Genomic DNA, 26,845 nt, shown 5'->3' on the forward strand with positions numbered 1-26,845 from the left:
TCGACAGAGCTGATGCTTAAAGTTCAACTTTTCTTATTAGTGATCTGTAATGGTTGCAAATACTAGCCAGGACTAGAGAAACAGAAGTAACCACGGCAACCAGGGGACGGGACGGAAGGGGTGGAGCCGTGGGGCGGAAGGGGCCGGACGGGAATCGACGGTCCTCCGGCCCTTTCCGGGAGACAATTTAGTGGCGGGAAGATAGGCCTCTGAGGCTGCATCTTCCCGTCCCAGGCCGTACCTCCCAGCGCCAGTCAGAATGGAGATGCAACCCAGGGAACAAGCGGCCACCGAGTCCCCGGACTCCGGAGGCGGGGAAGGCAGGCCACCACAGGTCGCCGGCGCCCAGGAGGCACGTCCCGAGGATCGCCTAACCCTACTGCTCAGGTTGTTGCCTCTGGCTCGCTCGGCCGCATCCAAGTGGGCGTCGTGGGGGAGAGCTCCATCCTTAGCTCTCAGAGCCCCTAAGGCTGCGAATTCTGACTCGGTCGCTTCGTGGCAGTGTCCTCGAGTCATTCATTTAAACGCCTTAAGCACTGTTCTTAATCTTAGAAACAGAGGGAGATTACACTTTCCTAGTAGAGATGCAGTGGGGGTTAAATGAGCTACTCAGAGGCAAGCGTTTAGCACAGAGACCAGGGCCCTTAAGGCCTTCGGAGCTGTAATTTCCTCTCCTTTTCTCGTGCACTCACGTCCTGGGCTCCCGATTTTCCAGCGCGTAGTGAGGTGCATCTAAGGCCTCAGCTACTTGAATAAACGTTGTCTTTCCTCTTTGTTTTTATGGTTATGACCCTTTTCAGTCTAGAAGCCTCATTTGTTATATTTCTCTACCAAGAGGATGATTGATGTTTATACGTTTCCACCAAGCAGTTGCTACGGGAAGATGTGATGAGAAAGGATATCAATCCGGTGGGCAAACAATGGCACAGGGCCAAGTCTACTCTACTGCCTGTTCTGGTGTGGCCTCTCAAGCTAGGAATAATGTTTATGTTGGGGCGCCCGGGTGGCTCAGTCGGTTAAGCGTCCGACTTCGACTCAGGTCATGCTCTCACGGTTCGTGAGTTCGAGCCCCGCATCGGGCTCTGTGCTGACAGCTCAGATCCTGGAGCCTGCTTCCGATTCTGTGTCTCCCTCTCTCTCTGCCCTTCCCCCGTTTATGCTCTGTCTCAAAAATAAACATTAAAAAAAAAAAAAGAATGTTTATGTTTTTAAGTAGGTGGGACAAAAAGATTTCCTGGAAGAAAATTTAAAACACGTGAAAATTATTTAAAATTCTAATTTCAGTGCCCTTAAGAAAGAGTTTATTGGAACAACTTTTCCTGCTACAGGGTATGAGTTGAGTAGCTCCAGCAAGGACCTTATGAATCACAAAGACTAAAATGTTTGTTGTTTGACCTCTACAGAAAAAAATTTGTTCTAAACCCTAACAAGAGTTTTTTGTTTTGTTTTGTTTTCCTTTAACTCCCCAAAGCATTGTAACTATTTTAGATTTACCACTGCTTTGAAAGGTCTTGGCTACTAAGCCTCACAACCTCGCTTTAAAAATTCCTTCATACCTACAATATAAAATGCTAAAATATTAAACATAAAAGATCGCCTTTTGGGGCGATTGGGTGGCTCAGTCGGTTAACTCTTGGGGTTTCAGCTCGGGTTATGATCTCATGGTTCTGAGTTCGAATCCTGAATCCGGATTCTGCTTGGGATTCTCTGTCTCTGCCCCTTCCCTACTTGCTCTCTCTCGCTCTCTCTCAAAAATTGATCAACTTAAAAAAAGAAGAGATCAGGGGCACCTGGGTGGCTTAGTCCGTTAAGTGTCCCACTTCTCCCGGTTCCTGAGTTCTAGCCCTGCGTGGGGCTCTGTGCTGACAGCTCGGGGCCTGGAGCCTGCTTTGGATTCTGTGTCTCCCTCTCTCTCCGCCCCTCCCCCGCTCATGCTCTGTCTCTCTCTTCTCTCAAAAATAAATAAACGTTAGGAAATTAAAAAAACAACAACAACAAAGAAGAGATCACCTTTTGTATCTCAGGTAAAAGGAAACTGTTCCTACAGTGTCTTAAAATGCTAGCCTACCTTCTTAACCTATGAGAAATCGTTCTTTTCATTTGGAACTTTAAGGAACTTATACCATGGAGATTTAGAAGTCTGTCTAATGTTACTTAGCTACTTATGTAGGTCTCAAAGTCACAGAGCAGTTTCAGAATTATGAAACTACCATGTAAATGTAAAACATGTTGTTAAGTATAACTTAATAACTAGTTAGCATCTTACCCATAGCTTTTCTACTTATTTTATGTATGATCTTGAATTAACTACAATCATAGGACAACTGAGAAACTATATGAATTATCTATCCAAGGAGTAGTATCTTTGTTATTTTTCTCTGTCTCCTAAAAATGTTACAGTCTGTTTTTAAACTCATTACAGTGTTTGCAGTTTTCACCATTTTGATCTGTTTGTTTGTGTGGCCCATATTTATTTCTTCAGTGTGGCGTATTAAGAATAAATTTAAAAGTCAAACTTCTAACTTTTATTCTTAGATGCTGTTTCCCCACTGGATTCCATTTTGTGTTTTGTGTCTTATTCTGAGGACTTTTTTATTTTTTAAGATTTTAGTTTTAAACAATCTCTACACCCAACATGGGGCTTGAACTCACCACCCCAAGATCAAGAGTCCCATGCTCCACCACCTGAGCCAGCCAGGCACCCCATAAGATTTCGGTGTCGTTGACACAGTGTTGCATTAGTTTCAGTTGTACAACTCACTGATTTGAAGTTTGTACATTATGCTCTGTTCACCAGGAGTATAGCTACCATCTGTCCCATGATATCACTATTACGATATCATTAACTGTATTCCTCATGCTCTGCTTTTTATTCCCGGGACATACTCATTCTGTAACTGGAGGCCTGTATCTCCCTCTCCCCTTCACCCATTTTGCCCAACCCCCACCCACCTTCCTCTTCTCTGGCAACCATTAGTTCTCTGTATTTATAGTGTTGATTCTGATTTTTGTTTATTCATTTTTTCCCTTAGATTGCATTTATGTGTGGAGTTATATGGTATTTATCTTTCTCAGTCTGACTTATTTCATTTAATATAATACCTTTTTGGTCTCAAATGGCACGATCTCATACTTTATGGCTGTGTAATACTCAATACTGTGTGTGTGTAGGTATATATATATACCTACACACATTTTCCTTATCTGTTCATCTACTGATGGACATTTAGGTTGATTCCATGTCTTGGTTATTGTAAATAATGCTGCAGTAAACAGAGGACTGCATATATCTTTTGGAGTTAGTGTTTTTGTGTTCCTTGGTTAAATACCAAATGGAATTATTGGATCATTTGTTAGTTAGTTAGTTAGTTAGTTAGTTAGTTAGTTAGTTATGAGAGAGGGAGTGTGAGCAGGGGAGGGGCAGAGAGAGAGGAGGGAGAGAATCTTAAGCAGGCTCTATGCTCAGCACAGAGCCTGACGTGGGACTTGAAATCATGACCATGAGATCATGACCTGAGCTGAAATCAAGAGGTAGATGCTTAACAGATTGAGCCACCAGGCCCCCCTCATCATGTGGTATTTCTATTTTTTAATTTTTCCGGGAACTTCCATACTGTTTTCCACAGTGGCTGTACTAATTTACATTCCCACCAACAGCACACGAGGGTCCTCGCCAACACTTGTTTCTTGTCTTTTATTTTAGCCATTCTAACAGATGTGAGTGATCTCATTGTGGTTATGATTTGTTTCCCTGATGATTAGTCATTTTGAGCATCTTTTCACATGTCTGTTAGCCATCTGTATGTCTTCTTTGGAAAAATGTCTATTCAGGTCGCCTGCTCATTTCTTAATCAGATTGTTCGTGTTTTTGGTATTGAGTTGTGCAACTTTTTTGTATATTTTTGATATTAACCCCTTATCAGATATATCATTTGCAAATATCTTTTTCCATTCAAGTAGGTTGTTCTTTTTTTTGATGGTTTCCTTTGCTATGCAAAACTTTGTATTTTGATGTAATCCCAATAGTTTATTTTTTTTAAATGTTTATTTATTTATTTTGAAAAAAGAGAGTGCATGCTTGCTTGCACACGTGCAGGAGGGGTAGAGAGAAGGGAAGAGAGAGAATCACAAGTAGGCTCCTCACTGTCAGCACAGAGCCCAATGTGGGGCTCAGTCTCATGAACTGTTGAGATCATGACCTGAGCCAAAGTCAAGAATCCAACACTCAGTTGACTGACCCACCCATGTGCCCCAAGTTTATTTTTATGTATGCTGTTAGGAAGAAGTCTAGTTTATTTTGCATGTAGCTGTCTGGTTTTCCCAGCACCATTTACTGAAAAGACTGTCTTTTCCCCATTGTATATTCTTGCTTCCTTTGTCACAGATTAATTATCTATATACATGTGGGTTTATTTCTGGGGTCTCTCTTCTGTTCCATTGATCTATTTCTCTATTTTTGTGATAGCACCATACTGCTTTGATCTCTATAGTTTTGTCGTATATCATGATATCTGGAATTGTGAAAGCTCCAGGTTCATTCTTCTTTCTCAGGTTTGTTTTGGCTATTTGAGGTCTTCTATGGTTCCCTACAAATTTTAGTATTAATTGTTCTAGTTTAATGAAAAATGCTGTTGGTATTTTGGTAGGGATTGCATTGAATCTGTAGATTGCTTTGAGTGGTATGGACATTTTGACAATATTTTAAAATGTTTTTTTAATGTTTATTTTTGAGAAAGAGATAATGTCACGGGGGGAGGGCCAGGAAGAGAGAGTGGGACAGAGGATCTACTCTGTGCTGACAGCAGACTGCCCCATGCAGGGCTCAAACTCATGAACCTTGAGATCATGACCTGAGTCGAAGTCAGGTGCTTAACTGACTGTGCCATCCAGGCGCCCCTTGGCAATATTCTTTTAATAGATGAACATGGACTATCTTTACCTTTGTTTGTGCCATCATCAAGTTTCTTTCATCAGTGTTTTATAATTTTCAGAGTACAGGTCTTTCACCTCTTTGGTCAAGTTTATTCCTAGTTATTTTATTCCTTTTGGTGCAGTTGTAAATGGTGTTGTTTTTTAAAAATATCTCTTTCTGTGACATTGTTAGTATATAGAAATGCTACTGATTTCTGGGTATTAATTTTACATACTGCCTCTTTACTGAATTCATTTATTACTTCCAGTAGGTGTTTTGGTTGTATCTTCAGGGTTTTCTATGTATAGTATCCTGTTGTCTGCTAATACTGACAGTTTAACATACTTACCGATATGGATGCCTCATTTCTTTTTCTTGTCTGATTGCTATGGAGAGGACTTCCAGTACTATGTTGAATAAAGATGGGTCAAAGTGGACATCCTCATCTTGTTACCTTAGAGGAAAGCTCTCCATTTTTCACCATAGAGTATGATATTAGCTGTGGGTTTTTCATGGAAGACTTTTATTATGTTGAGGTATGTTCCCTCTAACTCTAATTTGTTGGGAGTTTTTATAATGAATGAATGTTTAATTGTGTTAAATGATTTTCCTGCTTCTATTGAGATGATCATATGATTTTTATCCTTTGTATTGTAGATGTCTATGACATTTATTGATTGGCAAATATTGAACTACCCTTGCATCCCTAGAATAAATCCCACCTGATCATGGTGAATGATTTTTTAAAAATGTTTATTTATTTTGAGAGAGAAAGAGTGTGTGTGTGTCAGTGGAGGAGGGGCAGAGAGAGAGAGAGGGAGAGGGAGAGAGACAGAATCCCAAGTGGGGCTCGAATTCACTGACCATGAAATATGACCTGAGCCAAAACCAATAGTCAGACACTTAATCAACTGAGCCACCCAGGTGCCCCAGTGAATGATTTTTTTTTTTAATTTATTTTTGAGAGAAAGAGAGAGAGAGAGGGAGGGATGTGGGAGGAACAAAGAGAGAGGGAGACAGAATCCCAAGTAGGCTCTGTGCTCACAGCCTTGAACACCAGGCTTGAACCCATGAACTTAACTGACTGAGCTACCCACGTGCCCCCATGAATGATATTTTAAAAAAAAATTTTTTTTTTAACATTTATTTTTGAGACAGAGAGAGAGCATGAATGGGGGAGGGTCAAAGAGAGGGAGACACAGAATCTGAAACAGGATCCAGGCTCTGAGCTGTCAGTACAGGGCCCAATGGGGGGCTCGAACTCACAGACCATGAAATCATGACCTGAGCTGAAGTCGGAGGCTTAACTGACTGAGCCACCCAGGCGCTCCAGTGATATTTTTAATGTATTGTTGTATGTGGTTTGCTAATATTTTGTTGAGGATCTTTGCATCTGTGTTTATCAGGGATATATTAGCCTGTAATTCTTTTGTGTGGTGTCCTTTTTTAAAATTTTTTTTTTTTTTTTTTTTTTTTGAGAGAGAGAAATAGAGACAGAGCATAATCGGTGGAGGGGCAGAGAGACAGAGAGAGAGGGAGACGCAGAATCCGAAGCAGGCTCCAGGCTCCAAGCCATCGGCACAGCGCCCCTTGTGGGGCTCGAACCCATGAACCGCGAGATCATGACCTGAGACGAAGTTAGATGCCCAACCAACTCAGCCACCCAGGCGCCCTGTGTGTGTGGTGTCTTTATCTTGTTTTGGTATCAGGGTAATGCTGACCTTGTAGAATGTATTTCAGAGTTTTCCTATCACTTCTATCTTCTTAGAATAGTTTGAGGAGAATAGGTATTAACTCTTCTTTAAGTGTATGGTAGAATTCACCTTTGAATCTCAATCTAGTCCTAGACTTTTACTGTCTGGTGGTTTTTTGATTAGCAATTCAATTTTGTTATTGTAATTAGTCTGTTAAAACTATTTAATTTCTTCCTTGTTCAGTTTTGGAAAATGGTGTGTTTCTAGGCATTAGTCGTTTCTTATAGATTGTTCAGTTCGTTGGCATATAATTTTTCATGGTATACTTTTATAATCCTTTGTATTTCTATGGTGTCAATTGTTACTTTTCTTGATTCTGATATTATTTATTTGGGTCTTTCTCTTTTTTTATTGATGAGTCTGGCTAAGAGTTGTTCAATTTTGCTTATCTTTTCAAAGAACAAGATCTTGGTCTCATGATTTTCTCTTTTCTGTTTTGTTCAGTTTTTCTTTAGTCTCTATGTCATTTATTTATGGTCTGATCTGTAGTATTTCCTTTCTTCTACTTACCTTGGGTTTTGTTTGTTCTTTTTGTAGTCCCTTTTAGGTGTAAGGTTAGATTGTTTATTTGAGTCTTTTCTTGTTTCTTGAGGTTGGCCTGTATTGCCGTATACTCCCCTCTTAGAAATGTTTTTGCTGTGTCACAAAGAATTTGGACCATTGTGTTTTCATTTTCATTTGTCTCCATATATTTTTTTTATTTTTTCTTTTATTGCTTCACTGACCTACTGGTTGTTTAGTATCATGTTGTTTAGTGTCTTCGTGTCTGTATTTTTTCCAGTTTTTTTGTATTGTGATTTATTTCTAGTTTCATACCATTGTAGTCAAAAAAGATGCACCATATGATTTGAATCTTCAATTTATTGAGATTTGTTTTTTGACCTTATCTATGATCTCTTCTGGAGTATACCCCATGTGCACTTGAAAAGAATGTGTATTCTATTGTTTTTGAATGGCATTTTCTATATATGTTGTTTAGTCCCTCTGGTCCAACGTGTCATTCAAAGGCATTGTCTCCTAATTGATTTTCTGTTTGGATAATGTATCCATTGATGTAAGTGTAGTGTTAAAGTCCCCCTACCATTATTGTATCACCATCAATTTCTCTTGTTGTGTCTGTTAATATTTCTTTATGTATTTAGGTGCTCCATTGTTGGGTTTGTAGATGCTTAAAAATGTTATATCCTCTTGTTGGATTGATTCCTTTCTGATTATGTAATGCCCTTCTTTGTCTCTTGTTACAGTCTTTGCTTTAATGTATTTAAGTTTATTTTTATTTGAGAGAAAAGAGAAAGATAGTGTTAGTAGGGAAGGGGCAGAGAGAGGGAGAGAGAAATAATCTCAAGCAGGCTCTGCAGTATCAGCATAGAGCCTGACGTGGGGCTCAAACCCACCAAACAGTGAGGTCATGACCTGAGCTGAAGCCAAGAGATGGAGCATTCAAACAACTGAGCCACCCAGGTGCCCCGAGTCTTTGCTTTAAAGTCTTTTTTGAAGAAGAAAAAACAAGTCAATTTTGTCTGATGTAAGTATTGCTACCTAGGTTCTTTTGGGGTGAGGGGAGGCTTCCATTTTCATGGTGAATGTTTTGCCATCCCTTCACTCTCAGTCTATATACATCTTTAGGTCTGAGGTGAGTCTCTTTTAAGGCAGGACATAGATAGATCTTGTTTTCTTTTTAATCCATTCTGCCATTCTCTGTCTTTTGATTGAAACATTTAAGCCATTTGCATTGAAAGTAGTTGTTGATAAGTGTGTACTTATTGCCATTTAAAAAAAATTTTTTTTTTGTTTATTTTGAGGGAGAGAGAGGGAGGGGGGCAGAGTGCAAGCAGGGGAGGGGCAGAGAGAGAAGGAGACACAAAATCCGAAGAAGGCTCCAGGCTCCAAGCTGTCAGCACAGAGCCCGAGGCGGGGCATGAATCCACGAATTGCGAGATCATGACCTGAGCCGCAGTCGGGCGCTCAACAGATTGAGCCACCCAGGCGTCCCTACTTATTGCCATTTGTAAAATGTGTTTTCTGGTGTGGTTGTAATTTTTCTGCAAAAGACCTTTCTTGCTCTCTTTCTTTGTAATCGGTGAGTGTAGTGTTTGGTTTCTTTCTCTTTATTTTTTGTGTATCTATCATAGATTTTGGGTTTGTGGCTACCATGAGGTTCCTATATAACATCCAAATAAATAGCAGTCCATATTAATTTGATGTTCATTTAAGTTCAAACATATTCTATAAAAAAAACAAAAACCAGGAAACTGTGGAAGAAAAAATATTTTCCCCTTCTCTACCCTTTTTACTGTGTTTTCCACATTTTATATATATCTTGTCATATTTTACATCTTTTCATGTATCATTTTCTTATATCTTATTTGGCCATTTCTTTTCTACTTAAGGAAGCCCCTGTAACATTTCTTGTAACACTGGTTTAGTGGTGATAACTTCTTTATTTTTTCTTTTTTGGGAAACCCTATCTCTCCTTCAAATCTTAATGATAACCCTGCAAGTTTAGGTTAGTTTTTTCTTTTCAGTACTTTGAATATGTCATGCCACTTGTTTCTGGCCTGCAAAGTTTTTGCTGAAAAATCAGCTGATAGCTTAATAGGTTTTCCTTTATAGGTACTTTTTGTTTTTCTCTTGCTGCTTTTAATTCTCTCTTTATCTTGTTAAAAAATGTTTATTTATTTTGAGAGAGAGAGAGAGAAAGAAAGAAAGCATGAACGGGGAGGGGCAGAGTGAGAGGGAGAAAGAGAATCTCAAGCAAGCTCTGCGCTGTCAGCACGGAACCTGACATGGGGCTCAAACTCATGAGCTGTGAGATCATGATTTGAGCTGAAATCAAGAGTTGGACACTTAACTGACTGAGCCACCCAGGCATCCTCTCTTTATCTTTAACCTTTGATATTTTAATTAGTATGTGTCATGGTCTGGACCTCCCTGGGTTCATCTGGTTTGGAATTCTCTGTGCATCTAAACTTCTTTTCTCTTTTAGCTGTTCTGTTTGCATGCTTTCCATCACTGTGTCTTCCAGATCACTGATACATTCTTCTGCATCCTTTAATCTGTTGATGGCCTCTAATGTGCTTTTTATTTAAGTTATTACATTTTTCAACTCTGATTGGTTCCTTTTAGTATTTTCTGTGCCTTTATTGAAAATCTCACTGGGTTCTTCCACTCTTTTCTCCAGCCTGGTGAGTATCTTTATGATCATTACTTTAAATTCTTTTTCAGGCATATTGTTTATTTGTTTCATTGAGTTCTTTTTCCTTTTGGAGCATATTCCTCTGTTTCCCCATTTTGCTTGACTTTTTGTGTTTGTTTCTATGGATTAGGCAAATAAGCTACTTCTAAACTTGAAGGAGTACACTTGTGTATGGTGTCCCCAGTGCAGACTGTGTGGTTGGTGACTTTTGCCGGCTGGAGCTGGAGCTATGTATGCTAGTTTCTCTTCCAAATCGTAGCACGTGTCCATCTCTCTTCCTGCTGTCTTTTTGTTCTCTTTATTGTTGGTTTATTCAGTAGCTGTTCACTCAGCCCTTAGTTCTTCAAGAAGAATAGGGCATTTAATGGATGTAACTTGATGGGGCACCTGGGTGGCTTAGTCAGTTAAGTGTCCAACTTCGGCTCAGGTCATGATCTCACAGTTCGTGAGTTTGAGCCCCGTGTCGGGCTCTGTGCTGACAGCTCAGAGCCTGGAGCCTGTTTCACATTCCGTGTCTCCCTTTCTCTGCCCCTCCCCCATTTATGCTCTGTCTGTCTGTCTCTTTCTCTCTCAAAAATAAATATTAAAATTTTTTTTTTAAAAATAGATGTAATTTGGTGTGTTCTGTGGAGGAGTCGAGTTCAGTTTTTCTGTGTTGTCATCTTGAACCAGAACTCTTTGTGCCCACTTTATTATATTTTTCTTTTTCTTTTTTCTTTAATTTTTAACAAACTTTTAAAATATTTATTTATTTTTGAAAGAGAGAAAGAGAGACAGAGTGTGAGCAGGGGATGGGCAGAGAGAGAAGGAGACACAGAATCTGAAACATGCTCCAGGCTTTGAGCTGTCAGCACAGAGCCCAATGCAGGGCTCGAACCCATGAGCTATGAGATCATGACCTGAGCCCAAGTTGAGGTTTAACTGACTGAGCCACCCAGGTGCCCCTATTTTTTACTTAAGTAAGCTTCGTGCCCAGCATGGAACCCAACATGGGGTTTGAACTCATGACCCCGAGATCAAGAGTTGGACACTTAACTGACTGAGCCATCCAGGTGCCCCTCTTCAGGCCCACTTTAAATAAATCAGGCAAAACTAGAAGACTTATTGCTGAGTTTATTTATATTCATTAAATGCATAAACTTCTGGAAAAAAATGAGTTGGTTTATCCTATATTAATGAATAAAACCTCAGTAAATATATGACCATCTGGGGCACCTGGCTAGCTCAGTCAATAGAGCATGTGACTCTTGATCTAGTGGTCATGAGTTCAAACTCCATATTGGGAGTAAAGTTTACTTAATTAAAAAAAAAATACACACACATATTACTTTCTCTTCTCTTTATCTGTTTTTTAGGCTGAGAGCACAAACTAAACAGCAACTCTTGGAATATAAGTCAATGCTTGATGCGAGTAAGTATTTTCATTTTCAAATAAGATTTTGTGAGCTTGATGATGAATAGTATTCTAGAGAAAAGAATATCAACTTTACAAAAAGTCATTTATTATAGGAACAGGAGTGGCAGCATAATATAGTGGTATACTATGTAAGAAGGCAAAAAACAAGCTTGCCCCAGCCCTCGGGAACTTGTTAGGGGTTCAGGAAATCGATTTTAAAAAGTAAATAACAATGCTGGACAATTAAATTCTGTTGATCAGAAAATTGGGAAATTCCTGTGGGAAGGAGTCCTAGAACTTGCTACCATCAACAACTTGGAGATTAAATTAGCAGATGAGATGATTGTTAAGCAAGTGATCTAAGATCTATACTTTGAGAAACACTGGAATATAGAGATGAGAGGCAGAAGGGAGATCAGCTTAAAGACATGAATGACAAATTTTCAATTCTAAACATTGAACAAATTTATTTATTTTTTATTTTATTTTTTAACGTTTATTTATTTTTGAGACAGAGAGCATGAACGGGGGAGGGTCAAAGAGAGGGAGACACAGAATCTGAAACAGGCTCCAGGCTCTGAGCTGTCTGTCAGCACAGAGACCGACGCAGGGCTCGAACTCACGGACCGCGAGATCATGACCTGAGCCGAAGTCGGCCGCTTAACCAACTGAGCCACCCAGGCGCCCCAACATTGAACAAATTTAAAGTTATCTTTTAAAACCATTAATCCAGAAGTCTTAGGGAGCAAGAGATTACTAAAATAATAGTTTAGCTCTCCTGAAGTACTAACCATTCTTGCCACCTGATTTGTAAGCCCTTGGCTTACAAAGATAGGTTTTGGTAAATCTTTCTTTCTCTGTGAAATGGGCTTAAGGAATAAAACCAATTGATACTTTAGGTTGAATCAAGAGTTTTGTTTTTTTGTTTTTTTTTAATGTTTGTTTATTTTTGAAAGAGAGAGAGAGCATGAGCTGGAGAAGGCAGGGGGATGGGCCGAAAGTAGGCTCCAGGGAGACAGAATCCGAAGTAGGCTCCAGGCTCTGAACTGTCAGCACTGAGCCTGATGTGGGGCCCGAACCCACGAACCACAAGATTGTGACCTGAGCCAAGTTCAGATGGTTAACCAGCTGAGACACCCAGAGGGCCTGAATCAAGAGTTTTGAAGGGGCACCTGGATGGCTCAGTCATTTAAGCTGCTGACTCTTGATTTCGGCTCAGATCATGATCTCACAGTTTTGTGAGTTCCAGCCCTGCATTGGGATATCAGCACGGAGCCCATTTGGGATTCTCCCTCTTTATCTCTCTATGTTTCTCTTTCTGCCCCTCTCTCTCTGCCGCTTTCTCTCTATGCTACTCATGCTCTCTCTGTCTCTCTCTAATAAAAGAATGTGGAAAACCTGAGTGACCACATAGATATCTTACTTCACCTGAATACATGATTGAACTTAGGAACTTTTCAGACTCTGCTCAATTTGTTTTATAGGTCCATAGATCTGAAGGTAGTTCTCATGTATTGTCTGTCTGATATTCCAAGCTTTCTAAAAATATATTTTTTGTTTATTTATTTTGAGAGAGAGAGAGTGCGAGCAGGGGAGAGGCAGAGAGGGAGAGTGAATCCCAAACAGGCTGTGCATTGTCAGCGCAGAGCCTGGACATGAGGCTCGATCTTATGAACCACGAGGTCATGACCTGAGCCAGAGTCAGACACTTAACTGACTGAGCCACTCTGGCACCCCCTTTAATTGTATTATTAGTGTTATTGGATTTGCATTCTTTGTTTATAAATGCAGGTTTTCTTTTCATGTATCTACCTATACATATAGATTTATATGTAGGAATCACTGTATCTATGTATATAACTAGCAAGTATTTTCTCCCAGTTTGTTGCTTGCCTTGTTTTTTAACTATCTTTTGAGGAACCAAAGGCATTAATTTGATACAGTGCTTTTTATCAAGTTATTTGGTCTTTTGTGGTGTATGATTTTAAGTCATAAGAATCTGTGACCACTCCAAGGTCATAAAGATTTTCTCCTTTGTTTTGTTCTATGAGGCTTTGGGTTTTAGATTTAACATTCAGTTCTGTGGTCCTTTTTGAGTTAATTTTTTTTGTATGGTGTGAGCTAAGAATCAAGATTCATTTTGTTTTTTTCCCCTACAGAAATCTAGTTTTTCTAGCCCCGTTTGTTCAAAGACTTTCCTTTCTCCGTTATTTATGTGTAGGTTTATTTTGGGTTTCTTTTCTCTGTTCCCTTGAGGTATTTGTCTATGCTTACAATAATGCCACAGTATCTTCATTACTGTGGCTTTATATAGTAAATCTTGATATCACTACTGTAAGACTTCTAGTGTTATTCTTCTTTATTAATATTGGTTTGACTATTCTAGGTCCTTTGTGTTTCTCTATGCATTTAAAAAAATTGTTTTTGGGGCGCCTGGGTAGCTCCGTCGGTTAAGCGACCGACTTCGGCTCAGGTCATGATCTCACGGTTTGTGAGTTCGGGCCCCGCATCGGGCTCTGTGCTGCCGGCTCAGAGCCTGGAGCCTGCTTCGGATTCTGTGTCTCCCTCTCTCTCTGACCCTCCCCCACTCATGCTCTGTCTCTCTCTGCCTCAGAAATAAATAAACATTAAAAAAAAAATTTTTTTTTAAATTGTTTTTATTTATTTTTGAGAGAGAGACAGAGTGCAAGCAGGGGAGGAGCAGAGAGAGAGGTAGACACAGAATCCGAAGCAGGCTCCAGGCCCCAGGCTCCAAGCTGTCAGCACAGAGCCCGACGTGGGGCTTGAACTCACAAACCATGAGATCATGACCTGAGCTGAAGTTGGAGGCTCAACCGACAGAGCCACCCAGGCGCCCCTCTATATGCATTTTAAAATCAGCTTGTTGTTTTCTTTCTTTGTTTTTTTTAAAGTTTATTTGTTTTGCAAGAAAAAGAGAGATTGTGAGCTGGGGAGGGGCAGAGACAGGGATAGAGAGAGAAGCCCAAGCAGACTCCAAACTGTTAGTGCAGAGCCTGATGCTTCCTGAACCAAGCCAAAACCAAGAGTCAGATGCTTAACCAACCGAACCACCCAGGCATCCCCAGCTTAACAATTTCTACAGAAAAAAAAAAAAGTATTAGAATTTTGTTTGGGATTTGATTGGGCTCTATAGATCATACTGGGGAAATTGTATTAGCCGTATTGATTCTTCTAATACCTATACATAATGTATCTTTTCATTATTTTAAAGTGTTCATTGTACAGCTCATGTACATATTTTGTTAAATTTATCCTTAAATATTTCATGTTTTTGAAAAAAATTTTGCTACGTAATTTTATCTTTTAATTTCTAGTTGTTTGTTGCTAACAGATAGACATAGAGATGATTTTTTTGATATTGCATTGCTCATGTTAATATTTTACTCCTTTTTTTTCTCCATTATTCTAAAACCGGCCTCTTCCATATGGTAACCGCTAGTCCATGTGACTATTGAGCACTTGAAATGTGATTAGTCCTTGGGAGGAGCTATAAATATAAAATACAGAAAAAAAATTGTAAAATATTTCATTAGTAATTTTAAATTAATTACATGTTGAAATGCTAATATTTTAGACCTATTGGGTTTAAATAAGTTATACTGAAATATTTTTACTTGATTTATAACATGGAAATGAGAAATTTAAAATTAAATTTAGGGAAATTGGGAGGGTGGTAAAAGAATAAGTTTTTGGGGGGCACCTGGGTGGCTCAGTGAGTTAAGCATCTGACTCTTGATCTGAAATTAGGTCCTGATCTCAGGGTCATGAGTTCAAGCTTCATGTTCATGAGTTCAAGTCCATGCCCAGCGTGGAGCCTACTTTTTTTTTTTTAATTTTTATTTATTTTTTAAATTTACATCCAAGTTAGCATATAGTGCAACAATGATTTCAGGAGTAGATTCTTTAATGCTCCTTACCTATTTAAGCCATCCCCCCTTCCCACAACCCCTCCAGTAACCCTCTGTTCTCCATATTTAAGAGTCTCTTATGTTTGTGTCCCCCTCCCTGTTTTTTATTATTTTTGATTCCCTTCCCTTATGGTCATCTGTTTTGTATCTTAAAATCCTTATATGAGTGAAGTCATACGATATTTTTCTTTCTTTCTTTGACTAATTTCTTCAGTATAATACCCTCTAGTTCCATCCACCTACTTGAGAATGTCAAGATTTCATTCTTTTTGATCGCCAAGTAATACTCCATTGTATGTATGTGTATATATACATGTATATATGTATGCCACATCTTCTTTATCCATTCATCCATCGATGGACATTGGGCTCTTTCCATACTTTGGCTATTGTTGATAGCTCTGCTATAAACATTAGGGTGCATGTGCCCCTTCGAAACAGCATACCGGTATCCCTTGGATAAATACCTGTGAGTTGTATGGTAGTTCTATTTTAGCATGGAGCCTACTTTTAAAAAAAAAATGTTTGGTTCGAGTCTCTGGCTTCCATTATATTTCTGTTGGACAGCACTTTTTTTGAAGAAGAAGAAGGGAGAGGGGCAGAGGGAGAGAGAGAGAATCTTTTTGTTTGTTCATTTGTTTAGAGAGAATGCAAGCAGAGGAGTGGGGCAGAGAGAGAGAAAATCCCAAGCAGCCTCCATGCTCAAGGTGGATGGAGCTCAATGCAGGGTTTGATCCCAGACCCTGGGATCGTGAATTGAGCCTAAATCAAGAGTCAGATGCTTAACCAACTGAACCACCAGATGTCCCTGGACAGCACTCTTCTAAACTGTTACTAACTTCAAAAAATTATTTATTTGTAGGTGAAGAAAAAACTCCAGAACAAATCATGCAAGATAAGCAAATTGAAGCGTATGTCATATTTTTAAATTGTGTCTGTGTGTTTTTTTAATTTTTATTTATTTATTTTGAGAGAGAGGGAGAGTGCAAGCAGGGGAGGGGCAGAGAGAGTGAAAGGGAGAGAGAGAGAATTCCACTCAGGCTCCATGCTGTCAGCATGGAGCCTGATGTGGGACTGGATCCTGCAACCTGTGAGATCAGGACCTGAGCTGAAACCAAGAGTTGGAGGCTTAACCGACGGAGCTACCCAGGTGCCCTTCAATTTTGTTTTTTACTAAGATTTGATACTATTACCCATCTTACACCATTGTCTTCTTTTTCCTTTTCTTTATTTTTCCGAGTAATTTTTCATGCATGTACTGAGAAGTTGTTGATATACGGTATGTTCTTACGTTACATTAGTGATCCCATTAGCACTTTTGGCATTCCCCCTTTACAACATAATTAGTAAAGTATCTCAGAGGTATCTGTTTATCAAATCTATAAATGCATCAATGTGGGGGTCTGTAGAATATTTTTATCAAGAGAAAGTCATTTTACTTTTTAAAAGGCTTGCTTTATATATTTATTCTAATGGGGAATTTTTTTTTATATTGCTGAAATTCTTTTGTTCATGCTTCTTTGATAGTAAAATTGAAGACCTGGAAAATGAAATTGAAGAGGTGAAAACTGCTTTTGAAATAAAAAGGCTTGCATTACACAGGTAATTATTAAATTTTTGGTATAAACATCGTGAACTGAATGCAAAATCGGTATGATTTGAGGTAGAGTTAATATTTTAACTAGTCTAAATGATTAATCAAGTGAAATGATCATCAGATAATGGTCACAGAAATTTTGAGCCCTGAGAGAAAAGTTAACATCATTCATTAATACCTTCATTAGAAGTATTTATATAAGATTCAGTTAATAAGGAAATATCAGACAAGGAAGTAGAAGGGTGAGCTTAAATCCCATTCAATGTTTCAAAGGATTATTAGATTCCATTACTGCGGTTAACTGTTAGTCAAGTAAAAGAATTGTCATCAAGTTTAAATAAATAAATATATATAATTTTTTTTTCAACGTTTATTTATTTTTGGGACAGAGAGAGACAGAGCATGAACGGGGGAGGGGCAGAGAGAGAGGGAGACACAGAATCGGAAACAGGCTCCAGGCTCTGAGCTATCAGCCCAGAGCTTGACGCAGGGCTTGAACTCCCGGACCGCGAGATCGTGACCTGGCTGAAGTCGGACGCTCAACCGACTGCGCCACCCAGATGCCCCTTAATGTTTATTTTTTTGAGAGAAAGAACATGAGTGGGGTAGGGCAGAGAATAGACTGAGAATCCCAAGCAGCGCCTCTGACAGCACAGAGCCTGAAGTGGGGCTGAAATTCACAAACTGTGAGATCATGACCTGAGCCAAAAATCAAGAGTTGGATGCTTACCCAAGCCACCCAGGCGCTCCTAAGTATATTTTTCATATAGGTTTGCCTATATGAAAATTCATTCATTCATTCATTCATTCATTCATTCATTCATTCATGTTTTAAAATTCATTCAACAAATATTTGAGTGCTTACTATGTCTTAAGCTTTATAGTAGGTGTTGGTATATAGCTATGAATAAGGTAAATAAGCTTTCTTATAGATTTGTGATCTGAATTAATAATTCCACTTAAATGAATGACTTTAAATTGTTTCCTTAGATTTGTGGCCTTCCCAGATGAATTTCTTATACATTTAATTGAAAAATAGTTAAAGTCCTCTTAATCATTTCCAGCAGTGAACATTTTTCCCTCTTCTCAAGCTGGCTCATTGTATAGATAATATATATATATATATATTTTTTTTAAATTAATTAGTTAATTTTAAGTAAGCTCTCTGCCCTACATGGGACTTGTATTCATGACCCCAATTCAAGAGTGCATACTCTGCCCACTGAGCCAGCCATGTGCCCTAGATCATATTTTTCAAGATGACTTCAGAACTAGTAAGAGATCTTATTTTAATGAGTTAAATTTTTTTGTGTGACATACGTGCGGAAATGACCTAAATATTGCTAAGTTGATTGCATTTTCATTATTTATTTATTAACTGTTTGAATTTAAAAATAATTTATGGAGTTTGTTTGTATATAGGTGTATTTTAAAGTTTACATTCAAGTATGGCTTTATATTCCCTTTCTCCATTTCAGGCCTGTGCTAATCTCTGTAGTATGTTAATGCTTAATGCTTCCTGCTGGCGCTTCGCCAAGGTGAATGGCTGGGAGAGCAAACCTCAGGCTGATTTCAAGTGTCATCAGCCCCTCAGCATAGTAGTGCACAGCCCTAGCCATCTTGTCATTTTCACTTCTGTAACTTACTTGTCAAAGTATTTCCCTTACAGTAGTGTTTTAAAAACTACTTTGGTTTAGGTTACATTTAAAGGAAATCAATCTTTAACTTGTAATATTTAATTTTTTTCTTTTCAATGTACCACAAATGTTATCCATGTTTTATAATGCAAGCTTTTTTCCCTTGCATTATAGGATGCAACTTTCGGCTGCACTTAAAAAAAACCTGGAGAAAATTAACCCCCAGACTAGGTACGTTTGTTTTTTCTTCTGGATTTGTTAAGGATGAGAATAATAAGGGACATTGGCATAATGACTTTATTTTTGTGGAAAAAAAAATTTTTAATGATTTTATTTATTTTTGAAGGAGAGAAAGAGAGCGACAGCATGAGCAGGAGGGGCATGGTGCAGAGAGAGAGGGAGGCAGAGGATCCAACTCGGGGTCTATGCTGACAGCAGACAGCCCAATGTGGGGCTCGAACTCACAAACGATGACCTGAGCTGAAGTTGGTTGCTTAACTGACTGAGCCACCTAGGCACCCCAGTTTTGTGGACATTTTTTTAATTTACCATCAATGCCAACCACCTATATCTGAGGAATAAGAAAAGTGATGGAAGTTTTGTGCACCCTCTTCAGCATTATACTTTTTATAGTCCTGCCAATATTTTGTTTGTATTGCAGCCCTAAGAAGCAATGGAGATTTTTAGCCAGAAAATCTGAAAATTTGAAGGAAGGTTTTGAAAGTTTATTTTTGTTCAGTGTTTACTGTAAAACAGGAACAGTGTTCATGTCATTTAATCCAGTAACCCGATGAGATAGGAATTATATGCCTCATTTTTCATTGGCAGAAATGAGTTTGTATGTGTTAAAGTATTTGCGAAGGAATATAAAATAAAAACTCTGGCGGTCCGGTCAAGGTTCTCTATGATCTTGTCCTATGTGTCTGGTCTTAGAGGCCTTACCTGTTCTAAAAATCTTGTGATAAAAGATCCCCTACCATTAGCACCATAAAAATGCTGGATGTATTTGAGCACTTCCCCTTTTTGGGTGTCTTAGTTCAGACTGGTAATGCATTCTCCCATATTCCCTTTAACTCCAGGATTCCATAAATCCTAAAATCTGAATTTAGGCCCTCCTTGAAAGGATAGCTTTAAACATTCTTGAGTTAAAGAGGTACAGGACATATTGACACCCAAAGAGGACAGAAAGACCAAGTAGGCTGTGATAGTGCCTTTAGCATGTTTTGAAGTTTACAAACCAGTATAGCTATAATTAGTAGAAAATGAGCTTAGCTTTCCCAGGTCTCTGCAAAGATTCCCATTTTCAGCCTCCTTAACAAACTCCTTCTGCAGTGTTCTCAAATGCCTGGCTTTTTATCAGAACAATTAGTATTATCACAGAGATCACATTCCTGGTCCCATTCCAAACCTTTTGACTCAGTCTCTGAAGATAAATGAGGGTGGTGGGGGTGATCTGGTGATCCACAAAGGACTGTGGCACTTTGAAGTATAAGAACCATTGTTCTTACCCAGTCTTATATTACACCCTTTGGCTCCAGCCATACCAAACTAGTTGATCTAGGTAATTATTTCATGTCCTTTAAGATTCCAGGGTTTCCCTTGTTGTACTCTGTGCTTAACTCTCAGCAGTTCATATTTATTGCTGGTTGTAATGGCACTGTGCTATAGTTGTGGATTGATTTATCTCTTTCAACAGATTTTTTTCCTCTCTGTGTTTTATTCTGCTTTACATTCCTGGTGCCTAACACAGGTTTTTGTTGAAGACATGAGGGTAAAAACACAGCTTATTTAGTGAAATTATTCTTGTTGATGCTATAATGATAGATACATGTCTTTGTACATTTGTCAAATCCATAGAATGTATAGTACCAAGAGTGAACCATAATGTAAACTGTGCTTTGGATGATAATGATGTGTTAAATGTAGATTCATTTGTGATGAACAGATCTTTATCCTGGGGGATGTTGATCGTCAAGGAGGCTGTGCTTGTGTCATTGCAGGGGCAAATGGGTCCCTTCCTTCAGTTTTGCTATCAGCCTAAAACTGCTCTAAAAAATAAAATGTATTTATTTTAAAGCAGCTTATTAGCAAGTTATTAGGGCTTTTTCTCTAAAATAGATTTTTAGAAACATTCATACATGCTTAAATTTAATATTTTTTTGTCTGTGATTACAGATTTTTCTAGGGAAATGCATCTCTAATTTTATTGTTTTTATTATTTTTTTTGCATCTGTAATTTTTTTTAGTTTATTTTGAGAGAGAGTGAGCAGTGGGGGGTTGCTGCGGGAGGGGGGGGAGGGGGGAGGGGGGCGGGGACGGCTAGGGAGGCCCTGGGAGGAGGAGGGACAGAGGGGTAGAGAGAGAGAGGGAGGGAGGGAGGGAGAAAATCCCAAGCAGGCTCCAAACCCAGCATGGAACCCGACATGGGGCTCAAACCCATGAACTATGGGATCATGACCTGAGCCAAAATCAAGAGTTGGACACCTGACCCAACTGAGCCACCCAGGCGCCCCTGCATCTTTAATTTTAAATACAAATTTAGTTTACATCAAACTTTTCCAGGTTTATTTTGTTAAATGATGACTTTCTATTAAAGTATACAGTAAATTTCATGAAAGGAAATAGATAGTAATCGATGTGTGTTCATTAATGAGATTTTTTTATTTTTAATTAAGGTTAACAAGTCATTTTTTATTCCTTTTCAGTGTGCTCATGGATAACATGAAACACATATTAAAGCTAAACAAATTAATCATGAAGTCACAGCAGGTAACTGCACTTTGGGCTCTTTACACATTCTTATGATTTCAGTAACCTGATGCTGGGAACTGTATTGTGTATCGTTATATAGGATTTCCCAGAGGTTACTGGTATGATTGGAATTCACAGTCCTTAAGTTTCCTCTTTTTCATAACTCAGTTATTTCTGACATTGTGGCTAATTATCTACTTGTAATTTAAGCTACTGTCCTTTGTCTCTTTTCTGTATGGAAATAAAGGGATCGAGAGCTAGACAGAGGTTTGGAAAAGGAGAACTAACAGATAAAATTCAATGATGTAAGTGTTACAGGTTTGTTCTTAGGTAATGTGCCTTAATCTTTATTTCTAACAGGAATCTTGGGATTTGGAGGAAAAACTGCTTGATGTTAGAAAGAAGAGATTACGTATGTAGAACAGTTTGTTTTGGCTTTCGTTTTGTTTTCTTGTAGAAAACATTTTCACTTACTATGGAGATTGATAAGGCCAGTTATCTCAGCCATTGAGAAATTTCTTAGCTTTCAAATTTTCTCATAATTTTACACATGGCATTTTTAAAAAAAATTTTTAGTTTACTTTTGAGAAAGAGAGAGTGTATGCAAGTCCAGGAGAGAGGGGCAGAAAAGAGATGGAGTCAGAGAATCCAAAGCAGGCTCCAGGCTCTGATCTGTCCATGTGGAACTCGACATGGGGCTCGAACTCAGGAACCTTGAGACCATGACCTGCCCTGAAGTTGGATGCTCAACCAATTGAGCCACTCAGGTGCCCCTACACATGGCATTTTTAAAAGTAGTAGTCAGGGGCATCTGGGTGGCTCAGTTGGTTAAGCATCTGACTCTTGGTCATGATCTCACAGTTTCATGAGTTCAATCCCTGTCTCGGGCTCTGTACTGACAGTACAGAGCCTTCTTGGGATTCTCTCTCTCTCTCTCTCTCTCTCTCTCTCTCCCTCCCTCCCTCCCTCCCTCCCTCCCTCCCTCCCTCCCTCCACCTACTTCACACCGTATCTCTCAAAATAAATAAATTGAAATAAACTTAAAAAATAAATAAATAAAAGTAGTATTAAAGTGTATTTAGCTTGATTTTTTTTTTTAGACCATTAAATCACAAAATTAATACATTCTCAGGGGAAAAAAAAAATGATACAGAAAAGTATAGTGTGAAATTCATAACCTCCTTCCTATGTGACCACAGTTGAGCATATATCATTCCAGCATTTTTCCCTGCTCATATAAACATATTAATATGTACATAATTTTTTAATATACATATACATTATTTTAAATGATTGGTTGATACATATGATTCTACAGCTTTTTAACTTAATGAACATGAATGAGATGGCTTTTTGTATTAAAGTTATTGAAATGTTTATTTCAAAAGTAATACACATTTTCAGAATTTAGAAACAGAAAAGTATACTTAGGAAAAGTAAACGATCAAGAGATAATCATCTTCAGTGCTTATTTCTTATCAAAGTTGGCCTCATTTTATTCTATGTTGTAAACTGCCTTTTTCACTTAATAGTATAGGCATAATTTATTTTTAAACATCACACAAATTTGCCTGTTTGTAAGTTATCTCAGGGTCAGAAGTAGTCTTGGTCATCTGATCTAATCATCCTTTGGATGTTTAATGTTTTTTCCATTGATCCCAACCTACTTTTGATCCATTAATGTCAAGGAACCAAGCTCCTGGGACACACTCATTTATGTTTTCAAATCGTTTAATTCTTAGAACATTTCAGGAACTACACTAAAAGGTTGCTGATATTTTTATCTCTGGAGAAGAGAATCTTTTCGGTGAAAATTTATCTTGTTGCTATGTCATTTATGTAAATAAAGGAGGCAAAAATATTTCCTTATGTATATCTCTGTCTATTCTTTTGGCAGCCCAGTAGAAGTCCACTTAACTTGATGCCCCTTCAAATATATGTAGACAGCCATCGTTGTCATACATACATACTGTGAACATTTCATGGAGGACATTGCTAAGTGTAAAATTAAAATATTGGTATTTTGTAGCACAAAAGTCATTTTCAGATCAAAATGGAACTGCACCCTAAAATGATGCTTATTACATATTTTCTCTTGACTGAAATAGACAGGAACTGTTCTGCTTCACAGTTTTTCAGGATTCTTGTTTGTAGTTGTTAATATGTAGTGTTTTTTTGTTTTTATTTTTAACCTAATAGAATTAAAACAAGCTTCAGAAAGTAAGCTTTTAGAAATACAGACTGAAAAGAACAAACAGAAAGATGATTTGGCCATTATGGAAAATTCAGACAAGATAAAGACCGTACAACAAAACCTACAGACGGAGATACAAGTTACTACAGTGATTCAACATGTGTTCCAGGTAACATTTATATAAATTAGGAAAGGAGGTAAAGAACTTTTTAAAAATGATTGTTTCTCTTATTTTCAGATTTGCTTTCAGTTAGTCTTTGACCCTGAAAAAATCATGAATTTAATACTATATACTAGTCTGCTTACATATATTTGGAATTTATGTGTATTTAATACTTAAGGCTTTGATTTTTTTATTATGTTTAATATTAGGCACTTACAAGTGGAATGATTTTAGCAGCTCCGTGAAGGCAGAATGGTATAATGGTGGAGACCATTAGACTTGAACTAGGGAGAATGGGGAAAACATGGATGGGGGTGATGGGAATCTAGAATTACGATACTGACTGCAGCTTAATAGTTCTGGACCTTGAACAAATAATTTAAGGTTTTTTAAACATCAGTTTCCCTGTTTAGAAAGAGAGGTTGTGAAAACTGAAGACGATAATTCATGTTAATCTGTTTAGTATAATGTCTGGCCAAACTAAATTCTCAATAAGTGTTGGTAGTTATTATCATGTCACCTATTAAAAACTTTTTTCACCTCTTAAATTTTATGTGTTCCTTTATTAACTGCCTATTATGTGTCAAAGCAAATGCTTATTATGTTTAAAGCATATCCTTGTAGAATATGAGTTCTTGTATCTGAGCATAAGAAATTTGTCCTCCGGTCTTAAACCTACGTTTTAGTAACAGTGGGTTACTTGATTAGGAGTTAAGGAAGTCCCCTAGGCTATCCTCAAGTGGAGGATTGCATTATAAGGACAGGATTATTTTAATTTTGGGGGGTACATGTTCCTTCCTACTACATTGAGTCTTCTGTTATTTTGCTTTTCTTAAGTTTTATTCATATACTCTTAATTAAGTCTTATTTAATGAAATCATTGCTTTGTTAAGCAGAACATAGTTGTGGCTACGTTAGGAGCTCCTGCCCCTAATGGGTTTACTTCTATTTGAATGCTTACTTCCACTTGCCTTTGTAATTTAATTGGATTTATAAACACTAGCCCAAGAGCAAGAAAATAGTATAGATAGACCAAATTTTATAATTTTGTACAAAACAATATAACATTTATATTCTAAAATCTGTTTTAACAGGATTTCAATTAGTAACTTGCTATCACTGAGCCATAGTTTAAAATAATAAATAGGGCATAACAGTTTATGCTTAAGCTATTTTTCACTGTAGAAGTGCAAAATGACTCTGAATTGGAGCTGTAGTCTTTTTCCTTTAATCTAGAATACCATTGTAAAACTCCTTAGCAGGTAAAAACTATCCACAAAACTGATGAAGCAGAAAAATTTGTTATAAACATTGTAAATATTCCTTAGCATTATGGGGATCAAGGCCGAAGTCTTACTTAAAGTGGAAATTAATATACAAGAATGTATTTTTTTCATAGAGTAAATGCTGACACCTAGTTTGGTAAATATTTCAAAACATCGTTGAAAGCAGATTTTTAAAAAGCTTGTTAAATTTTCAAAAGTACTTAAAAATTTAATGTAAAATTTTCTTCTTTTTTTTTTTAATTACAGAACCTCATTTTAGGAAGTAAAGCCAACTGGGCAGAGGATTCTGCCTTTAAGGAAATTGTTCTACAGCTTGAGAAGAATCTCACCATGATCAAATAAGAATTTCTGTTTTATTATTTTTTGTTTCCATCTTTTATATATCATTTAAATAGCATATTTCAAGTAATTTTTTTTAGTGTTTTTGGAACTATTCTAATACTGCAAATTTTTTGTAACTTAACATTATAATACGGAATCTATTGTTTTAAATATGATAATTAAAGTGACTGGCATACTCCAAAAGAATCTGAAGATTTTAGTCTTGCAAAGTTCCCTCCCAAAAGACATCTAATCTAGCTTTCCACTGAATGTAGACATTTTTTTACAACATTCCTGGCAATCCCAACTGTCATTTGGAATTTCTTTCTTTCTTTCTTTCTTTCTTTCTTTCTTTCTTTCTTTCTTTCTTTCTTTCTTTCTGTAGTTTCAAGTTTTTATTTAAATTCTAGTTTGTTAACACACAGTGTAATATTAATTTCAGGAGTAAAATTTAGTGATTTATCATTTACATACAACATCCAATGTTCATCACAAGTGTCCACTTTAATACTCATCACCCATTTAGCCCATCCTCCCGACCACCATCATTTGGAATACTTCTCTGCATCTGTTAGTCAACTAAAATATTAGAAATATTAGAAAATGATATCCACTTCTTGGGTTTTTTTCCAACTCTAAGTTGTATTTTATTCAGATAAATCTCATTTTATATGTATCTCCCCACAGATTCTTTTTTCTCTCTCTCTTTTTTTTTTCATACACAGATAAAATTGACAAAACATTGTGTAAGTTGAAGGTGTACAGGGGGCTGATTTGACCACCATGGCATTAGCTAACATCTTCATCGTGTTACATAATTATTTCTTTTTTCTGTGGTGAGAACATTTAAGATCTAGTCTCTTAGCAACTTTGAAGTATATAATAGAGTATTGTTAATTGTAACCACTATAACCACCCACTAATGCTGTGTGTCAGATTTCCAAAAACTTACCCATCTTCTAACTGCATGTTTGTGCCCTGTGACCAACATCTCCCCAAGTCCCCGACACCCCATCAACATCTTTAAATAGAGATGCAAATAAAGCACCTCAACCTTGAAAAATAAAACAAAAAAATATCCAGAGTGTAACTGTTGTGGTTGTTGTAGAGTAATTGTGACTTTTTATAAAACAAAACAAAACAAAACAAAAAACCGTTCATTTATTTATTTAGAGAGAGAAGCAAGCAGGGGAGGGGCAGAGAAAGAGAGGGAGAGAGAGAACCCTAAGCAGGCTCCTCGGTATCAGCATGGAGCCTAACATGGGACTTGATTCTACAAATGGTGAGATCATGACGTGAGCCAAAATCAGATGCTCAAACTACTGAGCCACCTGGGAGCCCCAAGTGTGACTGTTTTGTTTTGTTTTGTTTTAATGTTTATTTATGAGAGAGAGAATGAGTGGGGGTGGGGCAGAGAGAGAGAGAGACAGACACAGAATCTGAAGAAGGTTCCAGGCTCTGAGCTGTCAGCACAGATTCCAATGTGGGGCTCGAATTCACGAGCCATGAGATCATGACCTAGGTCAAAGTTGAATGCTCAACCGACAGAGCCACCCAGGCATCCCCCAATTGTGACTTTTTAAATTTTGTATTTCTATATCATGCATTACTTTTATAAGTTAAATAATAAAAAGAGCAAATGTTACTTTGTATTATTAAAAAGTAAAACTTGCTGGGGCACCTGGCTGGCTCTTAGTAGAGCATGCAGC

At 37.7% G+C, this 26,845-nt stretch overlaps 1 protein-coding gene across 2 annotated transcripts; it reads left to right on the top strand.

Moving 5' to 3' along the window:
* The first annotated feature begins 139 nt into the window (after positions 1–139).
* CENPH (centromere protein H) lies at positions 140–26,214 on the top strand. Of its 2 annotated transcripts, none has more exons than XM_015074558.3 (9): positions 140–387; positions 11,218–11,273; positions 16,050–16,098; positions 16,715–16,789; positions 18,596–18,652; positions 21,127–21,190; positions 21,533–21,584; positions 23,372–23,535; positions 25,062–26,214. In XM_015074558.3, the coding sequence occupies exons 1-9, from the start codon at positions 260–262 to the stop codon at positions 25,155–25,157; spliced, it is 741 nt and encodes a 246-aa protein (XP_014930044.1). In that variant the 5' UTR covers positions 140–259; the 3' UTR covers positions 25,158–26,214. The 2 variants fall into 2 exon arrangements, with proteins under 2 accessions (XP_014930044.1, XP_053079633.1); XM_053223658.1 differs by lacking the exon at positions 140–387 and adding an exon at positions 6,414–6,622.
* Positions 26,215–26,845: the final 631 nt, after the last annotated feature.

The sequence above is a fragment of the Acinonyx jubatus genome, chromosome A1 (genome assembly GCF_027475565.1).
Source record: "Acinonyx jubatus isolate Ajub_Pintada_27869175 chromosome A1, VMU_Ajub_asm_v1.0, whole genome shotgun sequence".
NCBI lineage: Eukaryota > Metazoa > Chordata > Mammalia > Carnivora > Felidae > Acinonyx > Acinonyx jubatus.